The sequence below is a fragment of the Lissotriton helveticus genome, chromosome 10 (assembly GCF_964261635.1).
Source record: "Lissotriton helveticus chromosome 10, aLisHel1.1, whole genome shotgun sequence".
NCBI classification, from domain to species: Eukaryota; Metazoa; Chordata; class Amphibia; order Caudata; family Salamandridae; genus Lissotriton; species Lissotriton helveticus.
The window spans coordinates 445805387-445822697 of record NC_136071.1 but is presented as its reverse complement, the minus strand read 5'-3'; the positions used below and the strand labels follow the sequence as shown (position 1 = coordinate 445822697).

Here is a 17311-nt window from a genome sequence, read left to right as displayed (position 1 = left end):
ATTTTATAATCTTTTTACTGGTAATTTGGAAATGTATATGTATATGTATTCTTTTATGGTGATAAATTGCCGAATAAAGATATTCAAACATGTGTACTTTCCTTCTCGTTGCAGGTTTCGTGCTGGTTATTGGATTGGTGACCTTCTACCGGATTGGACCGTACACCCACTTGTCCTGGTCCTGCTACTTAAACATTGGAGCCTGCCTGCTTGCCACCCTGGCAGCCGCCATCCTCATCTGGAACATCCTCCACCGTCGGGAGGACTGCATGGCACCACGGGTCATCGTCATTAGCCGTACTCTGACCGCCCGCTTCAGACGCGGGCTAGAGAATGACTATGTAGAGTCACCATGCTGAGACTAGGGGTAGGGAGGGGAGAAATGTCTTTGCCTCCCTCTTTTGTATAAGCATCAACATTTGTCACCTAAAGTGCACGAAGCAGGCAATAAAGGAGCAGTGCAGGTAAATGTATGCAGGAAGAACCGGGTAATTGACCTGCTTCGTTGTTTTTTCCCTCATTAACAACGTCAAACACAGACTTCACTCCCTCACTGCACAGCTGAAAATTGTAATACACGTGCGATTCAGAGTATATACAACGTAAAGGAGTGTACGGGAAAGGGACGCAAGAATCTATAGGAACTGCTCCCAGGCTACATGACGCAGTTGTTCAGTGTGGAAGCCGGAATTAACACCTACCAACGGAAAGGACTTGTAGGTGGATACCTGGAGGAAACCTTTGGGTCAGGCTTGGGGTAACCATGTGATATCAGGACCAAACAATAAGTGAGAGAAGTTGTGAACATCGTAAGATCAGGCAAGATACTACACTAACATTTCTCAAAAAGAAGTACTGAACATTGTACAAAATAAACAGGTCCCCTTAATAAAAAAGAACCCACGTTACCACCACACAACAACACAGGCTCAAGATAGAAACATCACTTATATAAAGAAAATCATGTTAAGAATAACATGAAAAGTATGGTTTGAACATAAAGTGCAATAAGGACCAGCGCAGATGACAGAAGCATAAAAGATCGGGCCTAATTTATCAAAGAGTTTTCCCCATTCTGTGTCTAAGGGAACATGTGTGGATACTTAAGGGCCCTAATGAGCAAGCCAATATCTTGAAAGGGGCTTCCCAAAGCTCACTACATATGTACTGAATTACAATGGCCTTTGTCTTCACCAAACCCAACAGTGACAAAAGCTTGTAGAAGAAAGAGGACTTGTGATGGTGGAATATCAAGATGTAAAGCATACCAATACAATAACTAAACCTAAAGTTATCAAAATCATATGAACTAATGGAGTTCTGGTAAAGGACGACATAGAAAATAAAGCATGAACATCAAATAAAAGAAGTGAATAAATGCGTGATGGAGACCGAGAACGGCCTTGAACAGAACAAATAAGCTTCCAATGAACAATGACTTGAGCTAAAGCAGTATTAACACAAAAGCTGAACTGTCTGCAGAAAAAATAAAAATAAATCTGATCGTAAAGGAAATAGCGGCAAGGGGTCATATGTACTAAGTAACTTAGTGCACACAAACCATGCAAATCACTAAATTTCAGGGGTTGTCACCGCTAAATCACTAAATCTTTTTTACTAAACCCATTTTGTGGTTCAGAACATTTTTCTGGAATCGTAAAACAGGGTTAGAAATTATTATTGATGTGCAATTTGGAAGGTGTATGTTTTGGTGTTTACTTCCAAATCGCGAATTAGTACTATATGTATCCATTATTTGCGTCCGTAACTCCAATCACAAATCATCGATCAGTTACCGAATCCCAAATGAGGATGTAACTGATGCTCAAAGGGGAACTGGTGCCTTTTAGCTCCGATCACTTATGGGAAACAGTGTGGTAACTTCGGGGTGAGAAGGCAGTAGCCAGGGGACCACTGCCAACTCTCACTGAAGTTTTTTAAAATAATATAAATCCACCTCGCATGATTAAGCATTTGTTCAACGATTTGTCGTCTGAGGACCCTCTTCACACCCACACACACACTGCAAATGGTCACTGTGCTTTTTCTTGGAAAACTGACTGCACATTTTCCTTTAAAATGTTATCATGTAACTAATAAAAGGCATCAAAAGGCAAATTTTACTGTATTATATGGAAGTAGTAAGTGTGCACAACATCCTTTGAAAGGAAGACTGTCACATTAGGGCTCGAACTTAAATTATGTCACAAGGTAACTGTTGAAAACATTGTTATCTCTTAGAGCTCTTAACCAATTTATTTCAATTCTACGTGTTTCTGCTTCCCAGAAGCTCTCTCCAGTCTTCTTCTTATACCATCTTTATATGCATGTTAACAATCTTATGCCTATGCTTATAGGAAAACTTTGCATGTATTTTTCAAAATCTCCTGTCTTTGCTTCACAAATGTTCTGGCCTGTGATTACATCAACATCATACCTGTACTGCCTGGGCGGTGGCCCTCCTTACACTTTCTGCTTGGACCTCCTAATAATCCTAGGTAAACCTCTAGGTTGCTTGCGCTTAATAACAATCTCCGTGTATGCAGGATTCTTGTGTTGCCTAGAAATTCCAGCCTGTGCTATCTGGGACATCCTGCCTGGGCTACCAAGCATGTTCTGCACACTTCTCATTCCCATATATTACAGTAAAACTGGCACCATGCTGTACCAATTTAAAGTTGACCCATTTCTTCCAGATCATCTCCAGCGACAAGGGAGAAGCAGGGTCTTTACAGCAACCGATAATTAGATTTTCACTGAGGTAGGGATGTGACGCCTGTTCCTCTTCCATACTCATTCATTCACTGTTCTATGAAGGGAGATCACATTTGCTTCCCCACAGAGAGCCAACCTAAGAATTGAGAGTTAAGCTCAGTAATGATCAAGTTATGTTAGGTGGCCTTTATGGTGTAAAAGCACAGCACAGAGACTGGAATCAGCTCTTACATAATTTCTTCAAAAAGGATATTTACAGGGTTGACAGCGCTCATGTTCTCCTCATTTTAGGCCTTGCTCCATCTCTAGAATTATCCCATTCAGGAAGATGGAGTATTTAAATCACAGCAACCATGCAATTCTTTGACTTTTTGCCTATTCATTAACACAACTCACCAGTCATGTTGATGACATTTTCAACGTGCAGATCTGCCCTTTGGAAACCAGATCAGGGCTGCTGTCTCACACCACACAGAACATCAAACTATCCTCATCTGGTATCTAGTTTTCGTAACAACTGCCAGTTATGTAAAGTGCTTAAAGACACCCCCACTTCTGCCAGTCCACTACGTCCTGTACACCTGTTGCAAACATGCCATGTCCCGCTTACAGAAACACCGCCAAACTGACATGTTCAACGCTGACAAACGGCTTTTCCATTGCCTTGCTCGTCGTTATCCCTTGGAAGTGTTAGTTTTAAATGGAAGCTTGTGGATTTTTCACCTGGGTGTACCATAATGCAATGTTTTATTTAAATTATTACTGGAATATTTAAGGCATTATATTTTTTTCTGCAGATATCTTAAAATGCATCCTCTAATATTGTATACCAAGATGTACACTTGGATCCCTAATGTAGACAAAGGCTTTTTTGTTTGTACGGCTGTGTTGACATACAAATAATAAATACACTTGTAAAACTTCAATGCACTTGTACATGCAAGATTGTAGTTTTTGCTTAGCTGATAAGAACATGATCATATGCCTTAGTTCGGAGTACCAGAGGAATTTTTTTAAATGGCTACAGACTTGAAAGTACTTAAAACAATATGTGCCAATTTCTGAATACAGTCTTATGACACTTTGTGAACTGTGACATTCCAAGTAAGTCAGATACTGCCATTTTCCATTTCGCACTGGGATAATAAGATTTGGAGACAGTGGAATAAAGTTACTCATCAAATTAATTCGCCATAGGATGAGTCATACATCCTATCTTTGGAATCATACTCCATATGAGTACCCCTATCAATGCTGGCCACACTGACAAGCCCTGAGGAGGACTGTTACAGAAAAAATAACTCTCAGCAACAACATGACAAAATCCCTTCTAGAACACAATGCTGGATATATATATATATATATATATATATATATATATATATATATATATATATATATATATATATATATATGTATATATATATATATATGTATGTATATACATATACATACACCGGCCCCACATAGCCTCAGTCAAATAAATTAGACTAAATCAAAAGTAGCACATAATCAACAAAACAGTTTCCTGAAACTCCAATCACTGTTAGGGATAATGACTAAAGTCACAAACCGTGATCTATAGTAGAATGGACATCTCTAAAACCTTGCTCAATCAAGATCAAGTTATTGGCATCAATCCAGTCGTTCAGACGATCGAATAATAATTTCGCAAAGAATTTAGCACCAACATAAGCCGATAAATGGAAGCAGATTTTTATTTATATATTGGCTTAATAATTGCTCTTTTCCAGCTTTCTGGTACATAGCCTGTAAGCAAAATTCTACAAAATGCCTTCACAAATAACCTAGCCCACAAATCAATATTTGATTTTACTTTCATGGCAGGCAGATCATCAGAACCTGCAGCTTTTGATAATTTGAGAGAGGATATTGTCTTTTTAATGGAATTTGCAGTAAAAAGACACACTAATTCTACATCAACTGTCTATACATATTCCATTCACTCACAAAGCCCATCAGAGTATAATTCCATTAAATATGTTACCCACATTTCATCAGGGAATGTACACTTTAAAGTGTTACTGACATACCTGCTGCAAGGGATGCTTGGGGGCCACTCCTGGGAAAAGCCTGGGCCAAGCTCGACCCCGTCTTCACCTGACATTGCCCGGTGGAGATTGAGAGTAGGCTGGCCCTTTGTCCGAACACAGGTACTACTAATTCTGCCCAAGTCTTAATCAAGTAGTCAAAGTAATGACCAGTCATGACACATTACGAACAGAGCCTCTCTCCTACTCCACTTTAGATTCAAGAGCGTTGGGATGTGAGCTTAGCTGAGAACTCTGGTTATGCTCATACTAGTTACTTTGAAACAGGCACAACATTGATTGTTGATTCTCCAAAAATCTTATGTTGAGGGCGCACAGGCTGGGCAAACGTATCCATCTTCCTGTTATACACGTTATTCCTATTTCTTTTTTTTGTGCCACAACCATGGGCAAGCGTAAAATGGCTGGAATTTGTCAACTTAATCTCAGACCTAAGGGTATCAACTTAGTCTCTTTGAAACAGGCAGTAGGTGTTATATCGAAGGAGACTGCGTTGACAGAAGCGCCAGTTCATAGAATCCACCTGTTCCATACCAGCAACCACGGACCCTTTGCCTCCTTTGGTCTGGGGTCCCTTATTGGTGGCTAACCCACAATTAAATCTTGGCAAACAGGGTGAAGTCACTGGCATGGACTTGTCACCTTTGAATAAATCCGGACCCACAGCAAAGAGAAGAAGAGGGAATTCATGCTCCAAAGCGTACAGCTGGTGTGGAAAACATATCAGTTGAATGTTGTTCTGTGACCATGGTGTGAGGAGGGAAAGTTTTGTCCTGGGACATGCTCCATGATAAGTTAAAGGGAATTATCAAGGTTTCTCTGAGCCTAATAATTTAGTAGTTGAGAGATGGAATGCATTATTATTAAACTCATAGGTTCAGCCTCAGCCCATCCCTTATACCAGTGGTACACAACTGTGTTTTCTCCCTCTAATACAGAGACAGCAGCAGAGCAACCTCCAACTGGCCATCTCAAGAAGAAGTCTGACGGAGTGTCATCTACCCTACGTAACCCCATTAATGCAAGTAAGAAAGTGACGGGAGCACAAGCGACAAATCAGAGGAGACGTGACACTAGTGAGAGCAGGCACCCGAGATAGGGACTTATGGAAGCCCGAGTTTATTAACTCAGCCAACGCCTTTTAATTCACCGCCTGTAGCTTGTCCTTATGTGGGCTTTTTTGGCCAATGTTCCAGTGCGACCAAGGAAGGCCATTGAGACTGCTAACCAACCGATGGATAAGGTTTATCATTGGCTCACTCAGCACACTGACTTTAATACTGCAAATTATGACATCTTATTTGTGAGAAGGGTGGCTTTGGTGGGTCCCTCTCTTAAAATATCAAGAAGAAACTGTATCATTATACATTTTTAACAGCACCAACTGGCTAAATATCTCCAGTTACAAGAACCATAAAGGTCACTGTAGACAGACTGCATCAGAAACGTACTCTTGTGATTCTTTTACAGTAACCTGCGGGCTGATATCCATTCTCAGAACCATGGCACTTGAGTCCCGTCCCTCCCAAGACCTGTGAATCCCGTCCCTCCCAAGACCTGTGAATCCCTTTTCAGGCCTTAATTGTTTTCAACCTCTGTCTGATCAGAATCAGCTGGACTGACACGTTGTGAGGTGAAAGCTGATTTGGTGGCTGATTCCCCTTTTATTAGAGCTGACAATATCCAGAGAAAATGCCTTGTGGCTAGCCACCCTATGCGGAGCGTGAACATGATATGCAGGAATCGATTAGGAATAGCATCCAAATTAACTGATGAGGGCTGGAAGACTTATATTAAAACTTTCTATGTTAGTATGCTACAAGAATCTTTGGCGAAGGATGAAATAACCTAGGAAGGATACTCAAGCTACTTCCTCTGCCTCTCCCTCTTCCTCTGAAGAGCTATGGGTGGATTTGTCACATTTCTTAGGGTCTCTTGAGTGTAAGGCAATTTTGATACCCCAGTCCCATTCTGGAATACAAATTTTCTGATAATCTGCGCTCAGCAATTGAATTTCTTTCCCACTAATTTTTATAATCGTGCTTGTTCGAGGGATCATTTTTGTAACGTAGAAATCCTATTTTGTGTTTTAGATAAATTGAAACATTGAAAGCATTGAGGGGTCATCTCGCTTTCTCACCATTTTTTCACTATACATTGTGTTATATGTCCGTTCTATGTGACTGTCTTAGAAGGGATTGAGGCCTTTTAATTTGGCATGTCAACACTGCACTCTCTACCCCATGGGTTCTAATAAAAAGAAGGGGAGATAATTGTTAAAATAGTGCAATATGAAGTGCATTGCTTGAAGAATACATAGCCTAAGTGGACCAGGTCATTGTTGGTTGAATACTTTATGAGTGGAGGGCGACCTGTGTCTTTTTTCCCTCTTTGCTCCTTGTTGTGTACAGCGATTTTAATGTGACAATGAGAGATAGTCCCACACTGATAGACTAATTTTTAGTTCACACCAAAGGGTACTGTTGTACTAAAATAGATGACCGGGAGATTTCATTGCTCAAACGCTTTTCTGTTTTTGATCTGTGCAACATAGTTGCAGTTCTTGGGGACACAGAGGGATATCCGGAACTTAACAGGACGCGGGTGCAGACAGTAATCAACTATTTCTTTGTCTAGCGGATGCTGCATACCTGTGTCCAGTGTGGGGGCACCAGTGTGAGTGGATTTAGTGACCACAATCCCCGAATCTTGGCATTAGCCAAACCAGAAGTCACCAAGAAATAAGTCAAGAAGAGAGCCAAAGACCTGGTAGTCAAGGAGATGAGCCTAAGGCTAAGATGGAAAGTGGCTGATATTCCATAACTTTTCGCTAACTCTATTTGGAAGCACCCCAACGTAGTTAATGTCTAGAACATCAAAACCTGAAGATCTAGGCATCTCAGTCAAAGTTCTGGGGTACTGGGGCAAGTTTACCGTTTCTCATACCCAGGAGTAACATTTGCCTTGTCCAGTGCCTAAGATATGGTCAATCTGTTGCCATTCTGTTCAATATCGCTCAGAATGTAGGAAACAAACCGAGTAAGCCCTTACTGGAAAGTTACAATTGAAAGTGCTAACCGATTTTCATTTTCAGAGTCAGTATTTGGGGATATTGTCAAAGAAATATCCTTCAGGTAGAATAAAATCGCTTTTACGAGTGTCTTCTCGGTCTGCCACTTAGCAGTCCTCACTATTTTAAGCATCAAGAACTTGGTCTTGTCTGTGTGAAGGACCATATCAAACTAGCAACAATGGTATTATGGTTGTTAGCTTGGTCCAACATTCACTCCACTCCTAATAGACAGATCGTTGAGGATTTCTTAGCCTGCGACCTTGACTTGAAAATCACTAGGCTCTGCTATATCAAACAGGTGGCTGATGTCCTAGGCAGACCAGATATATAAGACAGTCCACAAATGATCACCCATGGGGAAAGAACATGGTCTAAAAAACACTTTGGAGAGCATAGGAAATCTACTAGAGAGACATTAGAGCTTCTAAAACAAACATACCGTACATGAACACATAATTTAGCAAATGACTTTGGAGTTGGATCCTGTTTTTGGCAGTACTCTGGATATTGTTTTTGCTGGTTTAGTGTTTCTGTGCACTTTAATACTGCTGAAGAGTAATAAAGTGAAAGTGTTCCTACTGTAAATTGTGTTTATGGATTGGTGTTTCTACGATTGGCTTATTTGATTTACTCCTAAGTCCTTAGCACAGTGCACTGTGTGTGCCCAGGGCCAGTAAACCAAATGTTGCTAGTGGACATGCAGCACTGATTGTGCCACACTACAAGCAGCTTTTCAAAGGGTTCTCAGACCCGCCACTGTACAGTCTGCATGCAGTTTCTACTGCCATCTCAACCTGGCAAGTGCACCCACTTGCCAGGTCCTAACCTTCCCTTTCCTCACATATAAGACACCCCTAAGGTAGGCCCAAAGTACCCTTGTGGGCAGGGTGCAGTGTGGGGGGAAGGTAGGACATTGTTACTTGATTTGATGGTGAAATACTGTGCATTTAGATTTTACTGTTGAAAGGCTATCTCTCCCATAGGTTAGCACAGGAGCTGCTTTCTAACACTTTTAGAAATGTAGCTTGCCAGGGGAAGCAGATAGAAAAGTTTGGTATGCCTGAACTCGTGATTTAAAAACGCATCTTTTAGTAAAGATGATTTTATATTGTGTGTTTGGAAATACCACTTTTAGAAAGTGGATATTTCCTTGTCTAACCAACCATGTGCCTCTGCCTGTTTGTTTATTAGCTGTCTGGATATTAGACTGACAGGGGCTGCTGGTTTGTGCATTCACACTAGACAGACACAAATGAGGCTGAGGTGTGTCCTACCTTTCCTGGGCGATTCACAGCCTTCATGATGGGTCTGTCCTGCATCTAGAGTGGTGGGAGGAGTTGCCACATGCACCTGAATGGACTGAGTCTGCCTTCCACAACGCTGTCTCCATCTCCTGTAGTGAACCTGGCCTGAGCAGGATAGAACTGGATTATGTGTCAGGAGAATTTTATGCCAACACTACAAAACGTCAAAGAAAAATGTGGTATAAATATTGGGGCTCAGACCCCAGGATTTTAGAATTCTTTTGGATCAAGGAACCTGCCATGAAGAAGAGCTAGAGCAGCTGTGAGGAGAGACTACCACTTTGCTGTGTTGACCTGCAGTAGCTGCTTCCCTCTTGGGAAGAGAAAGGACTGGACTGAACTTTCTGCAACTTCTTCCTGAGTGTCTCCAAGCACATGAGGTAGAGCTTGCCCCCTGTTTAAGAAGTCTCATAAACAGCAAAGACTTCAAGATCCTTTGGGCACCAGCACCTAGAACTGGTTGTTTCAGTTGGCACAGAGGAAAAATCATCACAACACCGTCCCCGGTGAGGCTGCAGACTCCGTGACCTGAAGGCACCGCACAGATCACTGCCGCACTTCAAATCACAGCCCTGGTCTGACCGATGCCACCAACAAGCCGTTGCTTGCACTGTGACCTGTGGGCACCACACCATGAACCGCCTTGCTTCACACCACCTCCTTGGTATCCCTGACGATGCCACAACGCCGTCACAGACACAGCTGCCTGCACTGTGATCTGTGGACACTGCTCGTGGAGAAAACGGAGCACTGTCCCGCTTCGCCCCGCAGCCCTGGTCTCATCAACAATGCTGCTCCAAGTTGATATCCACGATGTTGCCTGCACCGTGGTTTGGGGGCACAGCTCGTAAGTTACACGACGTACTGCCCGTCCTACAGCGCAGCCTTAGCCCATCGGCGTCAGCGCTACTGACTCCAGATCGCCCACCGACACCGCTGCTTGCATCACGATCTGTGGGCCCGCATTCCGCTTTGCCCCATCTTGTACTGCAGCCTTGGGGCTCCCGATAACACTGCCACAGCAATGACGACATCACTTGCAGCACCGTGACCTGCACACACCATGACAAGCACTGCCCCACTTAGCAACGCAGCCCTGGTCTCACTGACGCCCCTGGAGACCATCACTGAACTGCTGCGTGCATGCAACCTGAGGGCACCGCACGCTGCACCTGCACCGCTACTCTTCACACCACAGCCATGACGCCGGCACTCCCAACTTCAACCGCTCGGAGTTCAATCTGAAACACGAGTGACTTCAAGGGCCCGACGATTCCTGCACCGAACTCAGGAACCGGCGCCTGCTGTGGCGGGCTCGTCAGAGCACATCGCAAGGTCCCCGACGCCCTGCATTTCTAAAGGTACGGTTTTGCAGATCTTCCCGACACCATAGTTGGTCGGTGACACTGCAGCCGGACAGAACTGTGGGGTTTGTTTATTCACAGCGCCGTGATAGCCCTGGGCAGAGTCATCGACTACAAGGAACTAATTTTAAAGTCCATTCTTGATTATTGATATTTTTAAGTTACTTTATGTTGGATTCTTATTGTTCTGGTCTTGTTTTACACAGATAAATATTGGCTATTTTTTAAACTGGTGTGGTGTCCTTTTGTAGTGTTCTCACTCTTTTACTGTATGTTATGTGCAAATTATTTACTCACTGCCTCTGAGATAAGCCTGACTGACTCCTCACTTCAAGCTACCAAGGGGGTGAGCAGGAGTTATTTTAGAAGTGTAACTTCCTTATCCTGAATGAGAAGAAGGGTCCCTACTTGGTCAGGGTAACAACCTGCTAACTAGAGACCCCCATTTCTAACAGACCCATGCCTAGCTTAGGTTACAAACTCTCAGAAAAGATTACAGCTAACAAGATTTAGATTGGGCTTTATATGCAGCCTTCTTTAGTTTAGGGTTGGATCAATATGAGTCAGCCTCTTTTCTTATATGCCTCTGGAAAGAATCCTCCCCATGGACATTGCACCATTTTGTCTTTGTGAATTTCTTTTTTTTCTCCAAAACTCTTTTTATTAACAATGCTCAAAGACCATCGTTTACATGAATCACAGGTGTTCATACAGGGTGATGTTTAGATATTACAGCAGTAGTATTTAGGAAATTAAAATTATATTTATAAAGCGCAATGGCTACCCTGAGGCCTCCCAGCGCTGCGGACAGAACACAGAAGGACAGAGGAGATCAATTAAATACAGTCCTTAAAAAGGAATGTTTTTAGGAGTTTACGGAATGCTGGCTGGTTAGGGCCCTTCCGGAGAAGTAGTGGAAGGGCGTTCCAATGAATGGCGGCATTGTAAGAAAAGGAATGTCCACCACATCTGGCTCTGCTTATTCTAGGGAGTAAGGCCAGAAAAGAGGACATTGAACAAAGGTTTCTGCTCAGACAGTACGGGGTGATTTACAAGGGTGATTTACAAGGGATAGGAGACTGTACAACAATACTGGCTCTCCGGGAGTGCATGTATACCATCACACATTATCCAAGGATTGACGTACCCCGGGTCCTCCCTTCAATCAATCACTCCACCCCATTTCGGGTATTACGCATCACTCTCCCACCAGCGTCGCTCTATGTCGCTGCCATGGTGCCCACACTTTCTCCCATTTTTTTGGACAACCCCTACTCTTATACACTGTTTCTTCAGTCCGCTGGCACCAGTCAAGATCACGCTCCCACTCCTCCAATGACAGAGGCGAGGGCACCCCCCAACCTCTGGCAATGTTTCTTTTGGCAATCCCAGCTGCGGGTGCCAACCATATTTCCACATATCTGGGCCAATAAGAGTCCCTTTAATCATCAAAACAATCCATTGAAACCGTGACTCCAGCCACCCTAGACATAATGTCAGTGACTTTCCTCCAGTACCTGGCAATTTCTGGACATTCCCAAATAATATGTATGAAGGTTCCCTCCTGCTGGCAACCCCTGAAGCATAATGCTGTTGGAGCCCTGCCCCAGGTATACAGGTGTGTACGGGGGTAATAGGCACGATGTAGCACCTTAAGTTGCACTAGTCAAAATCTGGAGCGGATCGCAATCTCTCTTGCACTCTGTATTGCCTCCTGCCATTCCTCGTCGTCCATAATCCCCAGGTCGGTAACCCACTTCTCACGCAGGGTCAACAGGGTGTCTGGTATGTTATGTATCCGCTTGCAATATATCGTAGATGTAATTTTCTCAGGAATGGGACCGAGTAACAACCTATCGTCTAATGGGGGGTAATCCGGGACATGGGTACCACGTGGAATGTGGCTCCGTAGTGCAAGCATTAGTCTCAAGTATGGGTATCTCAGTGTCCGGTTAAGTTATATTCCTGCTGCAGCTCCTCAAAGGCGAGGGGAGTGTCCCCCTTCCATATGTCGCCTAGGTACTCAATATCTATCAGTTTCCACCCTCTAAAGCCCATCAGGGCAGCTACTGCTTATAGTGGATCGCCCACCCATACCGGGGTTCGACTGATTAGCTTCTCAGTCCAGCAGAGTAATCTATTGGCCTCCTTCCAGCACTTCACCACTACCCCAGTATGTGCCGACCACTCAGGACATTTTTTACGGGAGTATAAGAGTGACTCTCAGTTCCCTCCCGGCATGACAAGTCTGTCGACTCTGTAGGCCGGCTCATGGGAGTCCGCATACACCCATTCATTTGTGACCAGTAGTTGCGAGGCCTAGTAGTATAGTTTGGTGTCTGGAACCGCCAAGCCAACATCATAAACCTCCTTTTGTAGTTTATGCAGCACGATTCTAGGAGAATCACCCAGCCACAACAGCGTTCTAACTGCCTTCGCTACCTCTTGAAGATTGTCGGGGCACATGATACGAGGTGTTCTGGAGAACATATTGAAGGCGCGGCAAAGCCATCATTTTAAACAGGGCAGCCCTGCCCATAAGAGATAGCAGGAGGGTACGCCAGTGGCTTACATCTGTAACAAGTCGATCCATCCGAGGTTCAAGATTTTCTTTTAGAAACGCCTTTTGGTCTCGCGTGACGTGGATGCCTAGGTATTTGAAACCTTCTGTCACGACTGGGGCCAAACACCTCACTGGAACCCTGGAAGGTCTTTGAGAATTTCTTAAACATTTTACATTGGTATTTAATTCCTGTTCTTAAGAGCCATATCTTGGATAAAAGCAGACTAGCATATTATTTTCAACGGATGATGAGCAACCTGGAAGTCTGTATCACAATAGGATGCTTTTTTTAAATCAGCAGTTAAGACTTCATAAGTCAGTGCTTTTTTAAATATTACCTATTCTAGACATGGAATTTTAACTTCTGTAATAATGTCAAGAATGAAATTTCAAGCTGTTCTTTCATGATTATTCTTTAATAGAGACAAAGTCACGGTTTAAAATCATTTTTTGTTTCAGTCTTCTTAACTTTCTTTGAATTTCAAACATTGGTCGTGAAACCAAACTGCACCCTTTTATAAATTCTTTGAAACGTTCCTAGAATTTTGGCTCTTCCTTTTCAAATTAACCGCTATACAGTCGACTGCTTTCCTAATTAGACCATTATACCAATCTATCACATCCAATTCTCCCATTTTCACATGATCTAAATCTGTTGTTTAATGTACCTGAGATAGAAAGGATAGATGTTCTTCTTCAATGAAAGTTGTTAAATAGTTTTAAAAGTCAACTTTCATAAGGATATGTTTTCTTTAAAGTTCATCTTTCAGTTTAAATATGGTCTTAAAAGAAAGTAGCCAGTGTCTTTTAATTGTATTACCTGAAAATCCATCAGCAACCCAAAGAACAAGTTACTTACCTTCGGTAACGCTTTTTCTGTTAGATACAATATCTGCCTGTGGATTCCTCACCTTGTGAATATCCCCTTGCGTCAGCAACATTCGGAAATTCTTTTTGTAGCTTTGCGCCGACGTGGACGTCATAGAGGCACGGCATCGCTCGCGACTCCGCTGACGTCACTGACGCCTATAATAGGCCCACGCCGGCGTGATGACATCAGTTTCGCCCTTTTTTCCATGCCTTCGAGGCACACGGACGGACCAATGACAGTAGACATATACACAGTATACGCAGTACAAATATCAAGGTAAAACACACACAGTGTAAAACAAATGCAATAAAACATTTGAAATAAACAACCCCTTGACAATAAAATAAATACATTACAGAAACTCTGGTATAGAAGAGTGGACAACGGGGAGGCGGGTGGGTCAGTGAGGAATCCACAGGCAGATATTGTATCTACCAGAAAAAGCGTTACCGAAGGTAAGTAACTTGTTCTTCTGATAGATACATCTGCCGTGTGGATTCCTCACCTTGTGAGTCCCACAGCAGTCCCCACTCCCGGAGGAGGGCGTCCACTCTTGTAAACCCGGAAATCCTGGAGGACAGAACTCGCAAAGTGACCGTCCCTCCTCACTTCGGTATCCAAGCAGTAATGCTTCGCGAAAGTGTGGAGGGAAGACCAAGTTGCCGCCCTACAAATATCCCCTACAGGAACACCTCTAGCCAATGCTGAGGTTGAAGACTTAGCTCTTGTAGAATGAGCCCTTATACCCTCTGGTGGATCCTTACCGGCCAAAGAGTAGCAGATCTTTATACAGAGGACGATCCATCTCGACAAAGTTCTTTTATGGACCGCTCTTCCTTTCTTGCAGCCAGCAAACCCAATGAAGAGCTGGTCATCCAAATGAAAGTCTTTAGATCTGTCCAAGTAAAAGGACACCGCCCTTTTGGGGTCTAGACGGTGCAACCTCTCCTCATCCTTAGAAGGGTGTGGGGGAGGATAAAAGGTAGGAAGGGTAATGGATTGACCAAGGTGGAAAGGAGTCACCACCTTAGGCAGAAAAGCAGCTCTGGTCCTAAGAACCATTCGATCAGCATGAATGGTCAAAAATGGGGGCTTGTAACTAACAGCTTGAAGCTCACTTACCCTCCTTGCCAAGGTTATTGCAACGAGGAAGACTGTCTTAAGAGACAGAAGCCTCATAGGACATTTGTGAAGAGGCTCAAAGGGAGCACCCATCAAAAAGGTCAATACAAGATTTAAGTCCCACTGAGGCACAACAAAAGGAGTAGTAAGGAACTTATTTAAGAGGCCCTTCAAAAACCTTAAAACCACAGGAGATTTAAAAAGAGAAGGCTGGTCAGGCAAGCAGAGAAATGCCAACAGCGCTGAAAGATAGCCCTTCACTGTGGCAACAGCAAGCCCCTGTTGCGCCAGAGAAAGGGCAAATTGGAGAACATCAGACAAATGGGCTCTCAAAGGGTCAATAGATTTCTCCCCACACCACGTGACAAATTTTGACCATCTATAAGAATAGATGGACTTAGTGGAGTCACGCCTGGCTGACAAGATGACATCCACAACGTCAGGCGGGAGGGAAAAGGAATTCAGGTTGCCCCGTTCAATCTCCAGGCATGAAGGTGTAATGTCTGGAGGTGGGGGTGTAGAACCTGCCCCTCCATCTGAGAGAGGAGGTCTGCCCTGAGAGGGAGACGGAGCGGCGGGTGAGAGGAGAGGTGGAGAAGATCTGTATACCACACCCTTCATGGCCAGTCCGGGGCGACCAATATGACTTGGGCCCGGTCCTGGCAAATCTTCCTCAGAACCCGAGGAATCAAAGGTATGGGAGGAAACGCGTAAAGGAGTTGATTTCCCCAACTCAACTGAAACGCGTCCCCCAAGGCTCCCTGCATCGGATACTGGAGACTGCAGAATGACAGGCAGTGAGCATTCTCGCGAGTGGCGAACAGGTCCACCCGAGGAGTCCCCCACATCTGAAAGATGTCGTGAACCACCTCCGGGTGAAGCCTCCACTCGTGATCGGCAGAGAACTGCCGACTGAGACTGTCTGCACGAACGTTCAAAACTCCGGCCAGATGATTTGCCATCAGACAAATCTGACGGTCCTGAACCCAAGACCAGAGACGCAGAGCCTCTCTGCAGAGACACTGAGACCCCACTCCTCCCTGTTTGTTGATGTCCCACATCGCTGTCGTGTTGTCCGTCAGGACCTGGACCGAACGACCACGAAGGGAAGGGAGGAAGGCCTTGAGCGCCAAACGTATCACCCGCAATTCTAGAAGGCTGATGTGAAGCAACCTTTCCTCTGGAGACCAAAGACCTTTGACCTCCAGATCCCCCAGATGAGCACCCCACCCTAGAGTGGATGCATCCGTTATCACTGTGGCCACCGGAGGAGGCAACTGAAAAGGCTTCCCCTGAGACAGGTTGCCTTCCACGCCCCACCAAGACAGATCCGCCGCAGCTTCTCTGGAGATCCTCACTGACTCCCTGAGATCTTCGTTGTGCTGATACCACTGCCTGCGGAGGCACCACTGGAGCGCCCTCATGTGCCAGCGTGCATGGTTGACCAACAGAATGCATGAAGCCATCAGACCGAGCAGGCGGAGGACCGTCAGGACTGGAACGACCGCTCCATTGTAAAATAAAGGAATAATTTCCTGTATGTCGCAAATCCTTTGAGGAGGAGGGAATGCACGACATACAGTTGTGTCCAGTACAGCACCTATGAACAGGTTGCGCTGGGAGGGTACCAGGTGAGACTTGGGTACATTTATCGAAAAACCCAACCTGTACAACAACTGGGTTGTCTCTCGCAGATGATGGAGCACCCTCTCTGACGACTCTGCTTTGATCAGCCAGTCGTCCAAATAAGGGAATACAGGAATCCCTGACCTTCTGAGATGCGCCGCCACCACTGCCATCACCTTGGTGAAGACTCGAGGCGCAGTAGTAAGTCCAAACGGAAGGACCGCAAAACTGATAGTGCTGCGATCCCACCGTAAAACGGAGATACTTCCTGTGCGACTTCAGGATGGGGATGTGAAAGTACGCATCCTGCAAGTCGAGCAACACCATCCAGTCTTCTTCCAGCAGTGCCTGAAGAACCTGAGCAAGGGTGAGCATCTTGAATTTCTCTTGTTTCAGATAAAAATTCAAGATCCTGAGATCCAGGATTGGACGAAGCCTGCCATCCTTTTTGGGGATCAGGAAATACCGGGAGTAGCATCCCTGACCCCTTTCCTGCTCTGGGACCACCTCTATCGCACCCTTTCTTAACAGAGTTTGGACTTCCTCCTGTAGGAGTAACAGATGTTCCTCTGAGCAATATCCCTGGCAAGGAGGGTAATTG

General features: G+C 44.4%; 2 protein-coding genes across 2 annotated transcripts in view; one reads left to right on the top strand and one right to left on the bottom strand.

The window, feature by feature from the left end:
• The window catches only part of TMEM204 (transmembrane protein 204), a 146407-nt gene extending 142766 nt beyond the window's left edge, over positions 1–3641 (top strand). Inside the window, exon 4 of the mRNA XM_078662939.1 lies at positions 115–3641. Within this exon, the coding sequence (XP_078519065.1) occupies positions 115–359 (245 nt within the window). The 3' untranslated portion in view covers positions 360–3641. The remainder of the gene's footprint in view (positions 1–114) is intronic.
• The window catches only part of IFT140 (intraflagellar transport 140), a 1386753-nt gene that overhangs the window by 430575 nt on the left and 938867 nt on the right, over positions 1–17311 (bottom strand). The window lies entirely within an intron of this gene.